The sequence below is a fragment of the Squalius cephalus genome (assembly GCF_949319135.1).
Source record: "Squalius cephalus genome assembly, chromosome: 7".
Lineage (NCBI taxonomy): Eukaryota > Metazoa > Chordata > Actinopteri > Cypriniformes > Leuciscidae > Squalius > Squalius cephalus.
In genome coordinates, this window is record NC_137128.1 from 12,865,523 (window position 1) to 12,880,732 (window position 15,210).

The following is a 15,210-nucleotide window of genomic DNA, read 5'->3' on the forward strand; positions in this document are numbered from 1 at the left end:
ACATCAATGACAAAGTTGATACTTGATTAAAACATAACTGAAAAATCCTCTGAGAAATAATTTTCCTTTGGTATGTGCTTGGTATTGTCCATTAACTTTTCCTTTGGATATTACACCTGGTTACAGCTGTAGTAGACTGGCAACTCTGTTAATGATTTTAAGTACACTCTCATGTGACCTTGCCAAACAAAATATTAGTGCCGAGTAAATAATCATCTCATCCTCATCCATCTGGCCCCACTAGCACATGGAAAACATGTGCTTTTCTTTGCAAAATGTTCAAACAATCTCAAATGTCTATCCGTGTCCAATTGATTTTTAGCCATCCTGTGTTTGTACTTATCTGCAGTTTCCCTGTAGATTTTGGTGTGTTCTTAAGTGACTAGAACAGACAAATTTACAACCTTATATTTCTCAACCTCTTAGCCATTTTGCCAGTTGACTGGTGTTGGGAACAAGAGAACAAGTCTCATTAGGTAGCTACATCCCACAGTGACTCTAAAGGTCATTCTGTGTGTGTTACTCAACTGTTCCCATCATGACCCATCATCTTCATGTTATTTGGTTAACATTGGTTGGATAAATTTAGGGGTGAAAAATTGTGTTCATGAAGATGTGTCATCATATAGAACAGCTGCTGTATGTTTACTGGCATTGCTTGAAGAAAAAAAAAAAAGAATATATTCTTGGGACTTGGAATGTCTACAATGCTTTTTTTTGTCAAATTTGTGTTAATAATTTTAGAGAAAAATTAAGTCATGAGTGATCTGGCACCAGGTCTCAGTCAGGTGTTTTGTCAGACATGTAATTGATTAAACCATTACACTAATGTGTACACTAATTTACTATTACCATTACACCAATTTACTATTAAGTAAATGTTGTCATATACTAAACAGTTATGTTTAAGTTTAATCAGTTACCGTTCTCCTAACATGGTATACAACACCTGTATACTACTACTACTTCACAGCTGTCACCAATTTAAAAATTCGTAAACAAATAAACACATCCAGCAAGTCTTTTCGATGAATCCACCTGTCAAACACTAATCAGCAGTAATCTGTAACCTGCCATGCTAACCGCACCCCACAGGTAAACATTAGCTTTAGCATGATCATTATGAAGGGAGTCATTAGAATTTTTTGGCTGCCACACATGTGGGGGCGACACAATGCACAACTGGCTGCCACTGCTGCTTGGCTGGATCTACCACTATTGCTTTCCTGCTTGGTCAGGCCAGCCAGACTTTAGATGGGACTCCAGCACTGCAGCCTGAAATTCATCCAGCTCTCTGGATTCTTCTACCCATGAAGTATAGGAGGAGGTGTTTTTCTGCCCCTGGATGAGGAGGTGTTCTTTCTCTAGTGGAGGAAGTGCTTCATGGGCCCCCTCTACCCCTGGAGGAGGTGTTCTGACAACAAAATACAATCAGACAGGGTCAGGGTTGGAGGCCACAGGTTCATTTTGCTGACACTGAGCAGATATTGAGCATTTTTATAGTATGGAAAGATTTGCTTGGTACCTCTTCAATATTTGTAACAATGACTGTGATGTGTGAAATGTCATTGAAGCATCTTGAAACACTCTGAACAATCTGAACAATCATTGTGGACTAATGTTAAATCCATCTTGCAGACCCATCTGTTGAGATTTGGCTATGATTGCCATGTTTTTGTCCAGAGAATTGAAGAAGTGCATTTCAAGCCAAGATAGAAACACGAATGGACTCCTCGAAGGTTTTTGTTTGGCTTGTGCGAGTAACTCATACTTTTCCTCACATCTGTCTTTGTTTTGGGTTACTGTGGTAGACAGCTGGGGGGGGGGGGGGGGGGGGGGTGTCTGAGAAAAGGCTTTGTTTGGGGTCAACAGCTGGGGGGAATGATTGGCATGCATTTGAAGTAATTGGGGACCCTGACTTGCCAGCCAGGAGACCACACAACCAGCAAGCCCAAACGTGTTGAAAGCAAGTTCGCTTAAGGGGTGGTCACACTACAGTTTTCGTTCCATTGACTTCCATTCATACACGTGCAAATGTGGGAGACAAAAAATGCAAGCTGAAGCGAAGAAGTTTTGAATTTTGCTGCATTCCAAAGTTCAAATTTGGTGAACTCTGACCTGGGAATTCGTATCATGTGAAACCTTGTGACCAATAGAAGATTGATACAACACACCGTGAATATTTAGCTCATATAAAAGAATAGAAACTTTAAATCTACAGGATTGCAGAGTTACAGTAGAGTGGGCTAGACTGTATATATACTGAAATTGTTTTTTTTTAAAAAAGACGCTGCAGAATGTGACATTATTTTGTTACCATTGCAGAAATTTTGTGTGCTCAAAGTGTGACCGCAGCTTTAGTCTAGGTTCTAGTCTCTGTGTAAACAACAAAAACGCGAATGCACATGCATATTACGTGTTCAGTCTATAGTGTTTCATTGCCATCTAATGGCCTGGCAGCAGAATACAGCATTTTTTTCTTGTTTTCGTGGATCTGTGTGAATGGGGATAGTTTTGACAATAGCGGCATCTGTACACGGAAAACTCAAAGGAAAAACTTCTCTGTTTTAAGCATATCGTTGTCATGTAAACGTTTTTACTGATGTGACCAATAACCCATTGCTTTCGATGAGAAACGTTTGGTGGCAATACAAAGGATGTCTATTTTTATGATCAAAAGTTACTTTCTCAAAGTAACTTTATAATTTTGCCAGCTATAATGTGTCCATGTTAATGTTTATTTTTAAAGAATGATGCATATTGATGATTATACACATTCAGTCTTCACAAATTCAGAAATTATATTTTTATAATCCTATGCTACATATAAAACAGGCAGATAAAAGTGTTGTGAGGTTTTGCGCTGCACGCGAAGTCGGAGAACATGAGCGCAAAACCTCACAACACCCACTCCCTGTCAGTGATTGGTTGGAACACTATTTAATAATAATAACCTTTATTTTCTATAGCGCCTTTAAATGTACATCTCAAAGCGCAGTACAGAAACAATTAAAACAACAAAGAAGAAAGAAGATACAGCACACAAAGAGACATAATACACTGTAAAATAAACATAAAAGACAATAAATCAATTAAAAGCAAACCTAAAAAAATGAGTTTTAAGCTGTGATTTGAAAATACCAAAAGATTTAGCTTGCCTAATCTCAATCGGTAGAGAATTCCAAAGTTTTGGAGCTAATGAAGAAAAAGCCCTGTCTCCCATTGATTTTAAACGAGTTGAGGGAACAGTTAAAAGACCAGATTCCGAAGAACGAAGATCACGTTTTGGAGTATATGGAGTTAAAAGCTCGGTCAAGTATTGAGGTGCTAAACCATGCAGTGCCTTGTAAGTAAGCATCAGAATTTTGAAGTCCACCCTAAACCTAATGGGAAGCCAGTGCAAAGACTCCAAAACGGGAGTAATATGATCATGTATATTAGTTCTAGTAAGGATTCTGGCAGCTGAATTTTTAAAACCTGCATTCTGTTTAAGGTAGCTTTTGACACGCCAGCTAACAAGGCATTACAGTAATCAATACGGGAGAACACAAAAGTGTTTATCAATCTCTCAGCAACAGTAAACGATAGCATTGGACGCAATCTGGCAATATTTCTTAGATGGAAGAATGAAATTTTAACAGTATTCAAAACATGTGGCTCAAACGTTAGATTGGCATCAAAAATTACTCCTAGATACCTCAATTTTGTTTGAAACTCCACATTTGAGCCATCAAGAGTTAGAACAACCGGCTCTGATTTGCGTAGATGGTAGGGTGAACCAACAAGCATAATCTCAGTCTTTTCACTGTTAAGACAAAGAAAATTATCCGTCATCCATTCCTTCATCTTTGAAATACACTCAGAAAGAAAATTAACAGGCACAATTTCATTAGGTCTAAAATGAATATAGATCTGGGTATCATCTGCATAGAAGTGAAATTTTAGACCAAGAGATCTCAAAAGCTGGCCAAGAGGATAGACATAAATATTAAAAAGAAGAGGTAATAAAAGATAATAAAATATTATTTATTTTGGTTTTGAGTGGTTGGTGAAACCAATTGTTTTTGTGTGCAGATCTTAGAGCCTAGGCTGCCTAGAGACGCGTTTTTTGACGGCCTGCTTATGGGGCGGGCAGCTAGCGGATCGTTAGGAAAGATTAGATGAATGTGATCATTTATGTTTGGGCCTGAAATCGCTGATACAACCGTTAAGTAGTCTTTTATTTTATTACTATTATATTATCACCAAGTAGTTTTTATTTTTTAAATACACACTTTTAAGATTTGAAGGGATGCTTTACATGGGAGTGAGGTAAGCAGCTGAAAAACAAGCTCCTCCCAAACTTTTGTTTAGAACTCCATATTTCAAAGTGTCAAGATTTTGAGTGTGATTAGTTATTGTACTAGTTACTGCATCTCTTCACATCTGTTTTCTATAATCTCTCTTCCATACTACGAACAACATCAGGTTTTTAATGTTATCCGGTGCATGCAAATTTAACAGAAAGGTCATGATCTTGATCTTGTGAATGGAATGTCACTCATTTGTCATGTTGTGGACAGCAGGCAGAGAGGATGGCAAAGTTTGAACTCCATTTCCACACAATGATGTGGAAAGGTTTCAATTCAGTATGATCAGGTTTTAACTCTTGCCTTGCCATGTGGCTGAGATACAGGACAGCCACAAAAAAGATAGATTTTCAAATACATTCTTGCATTACACAAACTGGACAAAAAAGAAACACATCCTCTTTATATACATTCATGGAACTGTATACACTTAATGAGTGCTGTTTGTGACAGCAGTGTATATAAACTCATTACTTATAACTCATTACGGTATACATACACACATAAGTGAAATTTCAACATTTGAGAATCATATTTGGACTCTATATGAGTTTAGCACAATGCCTAGATTAATCTGGATGTGGTTTTGAAATTAAATAAAAATAGGTAAAATCTTAAAGACACTGTTCAAACTGTGAACTTTAAGAGTGGGGCCATACTGTGTTTACCTAGCTCTGACCCCAGCCATTCACAATAGCCGCTTTCCGACCAAGTAGTTCTAGGAACTTAGTTCTAGGAACTGTCCACTTCTAAACAGTTCTAAGAACTACTTTCCCCCAAACTCGGTTTTGCTGTTTGCGTTCGCACTGGCCAAGTGGCCATAGGAACTGGTAGGAGGGGTAAGGGAGTGACGCAAGCACGGTGACTTTTATTTTGACGGCGCGACGGACCTTTGTTTTGGCGGCGCTGAGACCGCCAGAGCAAACAATGCTCGCATTCTCTGTGTTTATTAGTTAGCGATCTGTCTAACAGTACTGTTTAATATCTTATCAGATAGAACTGTTATAAAAAGTAGACATTATGTGAAAAAAGGTTATTAGCCTATGCCGTGTGGTTGATGTCCAGTGTTGCTAGCTGGGCAGATAAACATAATCATGTTTGGCTTGGTCCCCTCGAAGTTGCGTTGGATTTTCTCTTCAGCATAAAGGTTTAGAGACCCATCTATCACTGTTTTCCATGTTTAAACTTTGTATAGTTAGTTTATGGAGTAAATATATAGGCTATAATCTGTGTGTTTACATTCTAGCTGTTTTAAAAATGGCGGGTGCTGGTGTTTCGCGTGCGTTCGTTCAATCAGCGTACACTAATGTCACGGGTAGTTCCTATAGTGCTGGTTTAGACCCTACTCTGAAGTAGGACCTAAATTAGTTCCTACAAATGGAGTTCCTAGAACTAAAATCGTTCCTAGTTCCTGCGGTGCGAACACGCCGACATCCGGGTACTTTAGCCAATAGTTCTAGGAACTGTGAAAAGGTTCCTCCGGTCGGAAAGCGGCTATTGTTGGATCAGAAAGGCACCAGTTTGAAAATACCTCCTGCTCATGAAGGATTAAAAGGATCTGAGCTTTAGAAAAACAACAACAGCAATAACCACAAGCAAACTTTCTCTTCAAAGCTCCTCCATCTGCATATTCCAGATTGCCAGGACCTTCTGCACCAACTTTAAAACATTCACTTCCAAGGTACCTTCATCTGTGTGTTCCAGACCTTCTCTGTGCTCCAGGAGTTCAGCATTCCACAGTACTTTGTGTTCAAGGCTCTAGACATTGCCCGCATCAGACTCATCACCACGTGTAACGTAAATATCACCTTCCCAAACCTCTTCCCTGAGACCTTGGCATTAGTTTGTGTTGTCAGTGTATTATTTTTTAATTTGCATAAGATGTTGTAGAGCTGATGTTTGTTAATATCAAATAATCATTGAGTTTATTTGTTAAATTTAGACAGTTTACCTGGTTAATCTTGGATAAACAAGCATTTTATCTTAAGATAATATAACTTTTCCAAAGTAACATCCAATTCAGTCACCAATCACTTTATTTCTTTATCCATAGGTATTCATTTAGTAGCTGTGTTAGTTACTTTTTTCAATCTTTTTGTTAATAAAATTCCTTTATTATACTGGTGTCTTCCTTGATGATAAACTAATAGGAGGCTCTACAAGTTAATCTGACACTCTCACACTCCTTTTAAGTGACGTGTGACCACAACATTAGGGCTGCATCCGAAATCGAAAAACAGTATGTGACAAAAGAAGTATGTCCAAATTCACAGTACTCATAAACGAGTAAGCATAAAGTACCTTGATGACCTACTTCTTCTGGTGAGATTCTGAAGGGTGCATACAATGAACATTTTACTATCCCATGAGGCCACAGGAGAGGATTTATGAATGGCAGTGAAGCAACGTAACTGATGCTGGCAGATCACATGATAATGACAAGATGGCGAATGTAGTACATCCAGATTACATTCATACTACACACAGTCATTCGATGTAGAATGTACTTTTTTAGCGGCCGTAAAGTAATTACTCATTCAAAATAAGTACCTACTCAAGAGTATGCGATTTCGGATGCAGCCTAAATGACTTCAAAAGTAGGTTTGGGAGGAGTCTAATCATTCAGTCCTGTCAATCATCATTATGAGTGTATATAAGCAGCAGTCATTGCACCGTCCCAGTGACAAATCTTCCAGCATCTTTCCACCGCTCCATCTTCTCCTCTATTTCTCTCATTCACCCTCTACGTAGTACAGTTATTGGGGGGCTTGAGCCGAGCCTTGGGTTCGAGCCTCCTTCGAGGACAGCAAGCCCAGTTAATTTTCCATTTACTATTAAGTCTGGATGTGCAGGCAAACTCGTGAATTTGGTGCTACAGGTGAGAACCACTACAGTCATGAGCCGTCTATGTGCAGTAGCTTTAGTATTTGACAGAGTTAATCCTCAGATTCACAGGCAAGGGCATAATTAGCTTTTTAATTATAATCAAATGAAATGTGGACATTTGTTGTCAAGTCAAGTCAAGTCATCCTCATTTATATAGCGCTTTTAACAATGTAGATTGTCTCAAAGCAGCTTTACAGAGATAAATGTATAATTTAACGTAAGATTGTTTTGGCTTTATAGCGGTTCTTTAATAAAGTTATTTTCCAGCTAAAGTTGGTTTTGATTGATTCGCTTCCGTCGCAACGATCATTTGTTATTAAATTAGGGCCGCCAAGACGACACCATTCCCTCTACACAGACTTTAAATGCGATCCTGTGAGAAACGCTGATGGCATTCAGATGCGCATTAAGAACGGGTTCAATAGTTATGTGCGTTTGAATATATGTGTGCAGGTTTGGAATTCCCTACAAACCAAGCCTAAACAAATTACTGGTGTTTCCTTATAGTTTTGATTCAGAATTTTATTTTATTTTATCAATTCGGGGTAGATACGCAAATTGAGTTTTCCCGACGACGCTTTATCTGTAGAGTGGTAAAGGGATCCTCCATAGGGAGAGACTAGTTGGCACTTCAGCACTGCGTTGACATCGGGTCCAGGCGAAGGTCCTTCGTCAGATCTGGAAACGGCCTCGATCCGGCAGGCTGCGGGAAAACCTTGGGATAAACAAAGACACTAAAATTAGCGTAGATGCCATTCTTCTCATGATGTAACAAGTACATCAGGATTTATGGGAAGTGTTCCCGGTTCCAGCTGACCTAATCTATGCAGCCTAATATTGAATTATAGAAGTCTATAATGTATTATGTGAATGCTATGTCAAAGAGATGTGTCTTTAATCTAGATTTGAACTGACAGAGTGTGTCTGCTTCCCGGACAATGTTAGGAAGACTGTTCCAAAGTTTTGGTGCTAAATAGGAAAAGGATCTACCGCCAGCAGTTGATTTTGATATTCTAGGTATTATCAACTGGCCGGAATTTTGAGATCGCAATAGACGTGAAGGAGTATAATGCGTTAAGAGCTCGCTCAAGTACTGCGGAGCTAAACCATTTAGTGCTTTGTAAGTAATCAGCAATATTTTAAAATTAATGCGATGTTTAATAGGGAGCCAGTGCAGTTTTGACAGAACTGGGCTAATATGGTCATACTTTCTGGTTCTGGTAAGAACTCGAGCTGCTGCGTTTTGAACTAGCTGTAGTTTGTTTATTAAGCGTGCAGGGCAACCACCCAGTAGAGCATTACAATAATCTAACCTTGATGGTATGAAAGCATGAACTAATTGACGTAATTTAGATATATTTTAAGATGGAAAAATGCGGTTTTACAGATACTAGACACGTGACTTTCAAATGAAAGATTGGTATCAAAGAGCACACCCAGGTTCCTAACCGACGACGAAGACTTAACAGAGCAGCCATCAAGTGTTAGACAGTATTCTAAGTTATTACGTGAGGAAGTTTTTTGTCCAATAATTAGAATCTCTGTTTTTTCAGAATTTAGAAGTATTTGTTGTGGCTTTCCAATGTGTCTCACATTAATCTTTGAAATCTATTGGTGCTCATCCATTAATCATCTTATTGACATTTTTTCATTCATAATCACTTCATCACAAAATCAGAACTAAGCTCCACAAAAATGCTGAACAGACAGTAATAAAAAAGGGGGCAAACAAGCCCCAGAGTGCTAAGTGACAGGACTTCAGCGAAGACTCTTGTGAGAAAGCATGATGGAAAACGCCAAGTGGTGAAAAAATCATACAACCATAAAGATAGAATCTGTACATGAACACCTGTAATAAAAACTATAAATGGTCTGGGACTGATAGTATGCGTCAATTCAAATTTATTTTTATAGCGCTTTTCACAATTAACATAGAAGTCACAATGTTAAGTTTATAATGTCTTAATATATAGAGCGCTATAGAGCGTGTTTTTAGGACTGGGCGATATGATATCTATGACAAAAAGTATAGACCCTTTTTGCGCCGATGTCACAGTTATGTCACGGCGTTAGCTGGAGGCAAAACAAAGGGAAAACTGGAGGCAGCCAATACAAACCAGCACAGATTCGGCTACATAAGGAGCTTAAAATTTCACCTTGTTGTGTTGTTGGGTGCACTAATCGACGACAATTTTATCGCATAATGATTTCTAAACTATTGTGATTATTTGTGAATCATCTATGATTGTATACATTGTTGTGATTGATTGTGACTAGACTTTCTGAAGAACATGGTAAGAAAGAATGATCAAATACATAAAGTTAAAAATGAATTTGATGTATCTGTGAATTTTTATTTCTAGAAAATATTCACATCTTTAAAATTGCACTGTAATGTCACTCTTTACATGGTTGTCTTCTGGCCTTGGCGCTGGCTAGGCAGAACTTCGGATCGGACCACACAAGTCGTATACATAACCATTCAGAAAATAGTTACAGGCATCTAAAGATTTATATGCCCTCAGTTTCTCTTTATGCTCGGTTTCTCTATCAGGTAGGTGTAAATGTCAGGTCACTTAACCGGAGGTAGCGTTAACGTTAATCCTGTCAGATCATCCATCCATTGAGTGAGCGTGTACGGGTCAGCCAATCTGGTTCCGTCCGTTAAAATGAACTTTTGCAAATAACAATCATGGTCCTGGACAGTGAGTGACCTTACACATTAAGATAAAATCGGATTTTCTCCAGTCATTGTTAAAAAACAAGCTAACTAAACTTGCTAACTAGCGTTAGTGAAGCGGCCAGAGGAATCGTTCTGCCTCCACCTAAGCTCCGCCCACAAGAAACGTTTACTAACTGAAAAAGGGTCTATATTACAATGGTATAAATTATTCTCCAAATTTTTATCTAGCTATATTGTGTTTATTTTGTGTAGCAGATATTTCAGTGGCACATTTTCTTGGGCACACTCCTGGGTGTTCAAATGTACAGTAAGTCTGTAGTTTTCAATGGAAGATCAAGTTTTGATGTTTTGATTCCCCCCCAAACAGAACATAGACATGGATGAATAGTTTACAATAAGATCTATAACAAGCATTTACAAAATGGATTTCATGCCAGCTTGTTAAGATATAAATATTATATTTGGTTTTGCTTGGAGTAAGCAGTTCTCAAAAAGTATTAACGAAAATATGATTGGTTGTCCCAAGTGAATTTAACTGGTTGTCGCAAAGTCTGATGTGAGTTTCACATGTGATGTGAGTGAAGTTAAACTTATATTGCAGATGAGAGTTCACATTCATACACCGTGTATATTTGGAGAGACCCAGCACCTTAAACTTTCAATCAGACTTTAATTAGTTAGTCAAGCTCTTTGAGTTCACATGAAAATGATAGACGGGTTGAAAATTCTGTGGGAATGTGGATCTCCAGAACAAGTACTGAGCATTTCCGGTTTAGAACAAGTGACCTTATAATTTACTCTTCCCTTTTGTTCTCATACATTTACCATATTGGCACTAGGCTGTTCTAGTACAAAAGCATCTGTATTCCTCCTACTGGTGCATCTCTGATCAATCTGATAGCTACACTGTCATTGTTTGTTTCCTCTTCCTTGTCTGATCATACACTGTTCATTTGTTGTCCAGAAGAGAACTGGCCGTCCGAATGAGCCTGGTTTCTCCCAAGGTTTTGAGGAGAGAGTAAATTAAAGGTCCCGTATTATGCCCCTTTTCACAAGATGTAAAATAAGTCTCTGATGTCCCCAGAGTGTGTATGTGAAATTTCAGCTCAAAATACCCAACAGATCATTTTTTACAGCATGTTTAAATTGTCTTAAAAGCTCAGTTTTACTTTAGAAAATCACCATAAGAGCTGAGTAAACAGTAAGTTATAAGAAGTGCACAAGTAGCCAGTAGAGTTGAGGGAGCATTCCTGTGGGCGGAGGTTAGTCAAAAAAGGTTCTAGTGACATCATTAAAGAAGGAAGTAGAGGGATGTAGTCCAAACGAGCCGTTCACTGTAGTCGACTTCTGTTAAATAAAATATCTCGCTTGGCATTGAACTTTGAGCTTTATAATTTTACAGATATTATTTATGCTCTAACAGCAACATTACACACTAACTAAAGTTTGAAACATGGGATCACGAAGAACGGGACCTTTAAGTCAGGGAACAAATTTTAGTATGGGTGTTGCAAATCTCTTCTCAAAATCTTTGGATTTAAAAATTGTGACAATGAGAGAGATAGAAAAAGGTTGAGTTTTATTGGATACCCAAGTTTTTTTTTTCTCCATTAGGTCACCTGATGGAGTTTTTCGGTTCCTTGCCACTGTTGCCTTTGGCTTGCTCAGTTGGGGATACTTAATTTAATTAATCAATCAACAATACTATTGATCAGCATTACCAAACGTGGACGTTTTACACTAGAAATAAACACTGATGTACTATTTTATTTAATACTGTGAAGCTGCTTTGATACAATCTGTATTGTGAAAAGCACTATATAAATAAAGTTGACTTGACTTGACTTAAAATATTGCTGATTACTTACAAAGCACTAAATGGTTTAGCTCCGCAGTACTTGAGCGAGCTCTTAACGCATTAGAGTCCTTCACGTCTATTGCGATCTCAAAATTCCGGCCAGTTGATTATACCTAGAATATCAAAATTGACTGCTGGCGGTAGATCCTTCTCGTATTTAGCACCAAAACTTTGGAACAGTCTTCCTAACATTGTCCGGGAAGCAGACTCACTCTGTCAGTTCAAAGCTAGACTAAAAACACTCTTTGACCTAGCATACACATAACACATTATAGACTTTTATAATTCAATGTTAGGCTGCATAGATTAGGTCAGCCGGAACCGGGAACACTTCCCATAAATCCTGATGTACTCGTTACATCATAAGAAGAATGGTGTCTACGTCTAAGAATATTAGTCTCTCTGTTTATCCTGAGGTTTACCGCAGTCCGCCGGATGCAGGCCGTATCCAGATCTGATGAAGGAACTGCGCCTGGACACGATGACAATGCAGTCCTGAAGTGTCAACTAGTCTCTCCCCTGTGAAGGCCTCTCCCTTTACCTCTGTACAGATAAAACGTTGTCGGGATAATTCCGGTTCACGTGGCTACGCGGAAGCGATAAATAATTATATTTAAGGCCAGACAAGTAGTTTGTTGAAGGTTGGTTTGTAAAGAAGGACTACACGCCTGTGCACATATATATTCAAACGCGCATACCTTTGGACTGGACACATGATGCGCATTTGCGCGGCATCTGCGTTTTCTTGGGTTTGGCATTTTTGAGGTTTGCGCAGAGATAACCTTTTTTTCAAAACATTTCAAGGCTTGCACCTTGAGTTGAGTGTTTTCTGTTAGAACGGTGTTGTGTTAGCGGACCCTAAGTTAGTAACTTTAAGTTAGTGATCTTTGCAACGGAAGTTAATCAATCAATCAAAACTAACTTTAGCTGGACAATAACTTTATTCTAGAGCTGCTGTAAAGCCAAAACAATCTCTGTTACTGTAATTTCCTATTATCACTGTAAAGTTGCTTTGAAACAATCTATATTGTTAAAAGCGCTGTATAAATGAAGGTGACTTGATAATAGAATGTAATTTGCAGTTACATCAAATAAGCAATGTGATTACGTAATGTACATTACTTTTAATGCATTACTCAGATTGATATGTTAAATTAAATGCTCTTTTTTTTCATTCTACCAAAAATGTGCTGGGAGCCCACTGTTGCTATAGTAACAAACTAACTTACACTTTTACGTGCATTTCATTGACAGACAAATCATGCATCTTATTTCACTGTTGTTGCTAAAGTCTAAAGTTGAAGTTATTTCAGCTTTGTACACAGTTAGCTTAATTTGTACATTTAGTTTAACAGTATTGTTATAGAGGGCAAGCTTTGCCATTCAAATGAACTGTGTGCATGAATTTTAGACACTTACATTGTTCCTGCTTTATCCTTGCTATAACTGCGTCCTTGTTATGAGCCGAGTTTTCTATTTACTTCAACTGCTCAGTGCTCTGGTATTATCAGTGGGATGACCCATTTCAGGAGTTGCCATAATTAAAATTTTAAATCAGAATATGAGCATAGCTCACTTACATTCACTAAAACATTGAAACGTTTGTGAATAGCGATACTGATTCAAAACGCAAGCACCAGTGATTGAATGTCACCGCGGCACGGATTGAACGCCCCACCCCCCAGCCGAACTGGAAGTTTTGATTGGTTTTGCACCCGAGTCAGACCTGTCATTTATTGGCTGAAGCGCTTCAGATCTGTCTGTTATTGGCTGAAGCGCCTCAGATCTGTCTTTTATTGGCTGAAGCGCTTCAGATCTGTCAGTTATTGGCTTGTAATGCGTTACTCCCAACACTGTTCATTTCAGATGAGATTGAAAACACCGGATCACTAGTTTTTTTACACAGTCTGAAAACATCAATAGATCAATGTAGATTTCAGTCAGAGGTTTTCTCAGAGAGGAGAGCTACAGTACAGTAGAAATGTGTCCATTTTGAACATAAGCATAATTATCAGCTAATGAGGGTAAATTGACGTACTCTGGGTAGACCGGAGGGAGTGTGATCTCTTCAGTTAAAACCAAAAACACATACTGTCTACTCAAGTGGACTCCTGAAAATCTCATAAGAAAAAAACCTGACTGAGTTTGTCACAATTCATGCATTTGGTGATGAACACGACTGATTACAAAAATCTGTTTGGCCGTTTAAAACATTTAATACTGTTCAGAAACAGAAAGTAGCTGCTTTGTTTATGGGAGTTACTGAGGTAAAAGCTGCATTTCTGCTATTCAGTAGCGCCATCTGCTGTCAGAGAGTGAATGTGCATTTTTGTTCAGCGCGACTCCTTCACTCTTCCGCCATGCTTCTCATCCGTGTTGGTGTAGTTTACATCAGAGTGTGGATGACTCTTTGATGCAGCATACAGCGGTGTTGTGCATTTTAACCGGTTGATGGAAAAGTTTTCTCAAAATGCATTCTAAAAATCTGAATAGTTCGTAATACAATAATTATCACAATATTTTGAAGTGCTCATGATAACAAAACCGTGCATGTTCATTATCGTGATATATCATATTGCAGTATATTGGCACGTCTAATGCAGATAAGCTGTATTAAAGTCTGTAAAAATATAATTTATTGTTTTATTTATTACCATTTTTGTCAGATTGTATTCCTTATTTGAAATGTTTTATTGAAACAATATAATTATATTGTATAATTATTAATATATAAATATATATTATATAGATTTCAGAGCTGGAGCAGAGGGGACCAGGAATAACATCTTATTGTGACAATGAACTAAATGGAAAAGAGCTGTGAGAAGATGTAAGAATATTCTTCATAAATTCAATATTTTGTGTTCTATGGAAACAACAGGACATGGTTTTGGAATTACATGAGGTTGGGTAAATAATGACATGACAAGTTTAATTTTTAGGTGATCTATTCCTTGAAGAAGTCAAATGATAAGGTATTTCCAGGGATAAAACTTCAATGTAAGATTTATTGCTTGTCTCTGTTGACACTGTAGACAACCTGAGCAGTAAGGCTGTCAAATCTATACAGTTTTGGAAAAAGAGCCCAAATAAAAGCTCACACATAGCTGAGGTGACTTCATCTTTCAAAAGCTGAATACTTGACTGCTCTCCATTCTCACACATCCAGGTTTGCCCTCCAGCACTCTGGGTAAAAGGCTAAAAATACTGGGCTGTAAGCCATCACCAGTAGCCCAGGGATTAGAGGAGCTCAGTGTCTCTGGCAGCTCTCCAGTTCCATAGTAGCTTTTGTGTTTCAGATAGAGGCTTGTCTCAAAGACTTCTCAGAGGCCCAACATGAAATTACTGTTTTGTTTCTGTGAGATCTGTCAGTTTGTTCTCTGTTGAATCTTACAGCCTTACATGTCTCTGGTCTGTATGTTATTGGCTGATAA

The 15,210-nt window shown here is 38.1% G+C and overlaps 1 protein-coding gene across 2 annotated transcripts in view; it reads left to right on the plus strand.

Annotated features, from left to right (window-relative positions):
* wnt9a (wingless-type MMTV integration site family, member 9A) overlaps positions 1–15,210 on the plus strand; it is a 65,760-nt gene that overhangs the window by 16,270 nt on the left and 34,280 nt on the right. The window contains exon 2 of one of the 2 annotated variants that reach the window (XM_079875254.1): positions 5,986–6,030. The exons of the other annotated variant lie outside the window; for it this stretch is intronic. Within the exon in view, the coding sequence (XP_079731380.1) occupies positions 5,986–6,030 (45 nt within the window). The remainder of the gene's footprint in view (positions 1–5,985; positions 6,031–15,210) is intronic. 2 annotated transcript variants of the gene reach the window in all.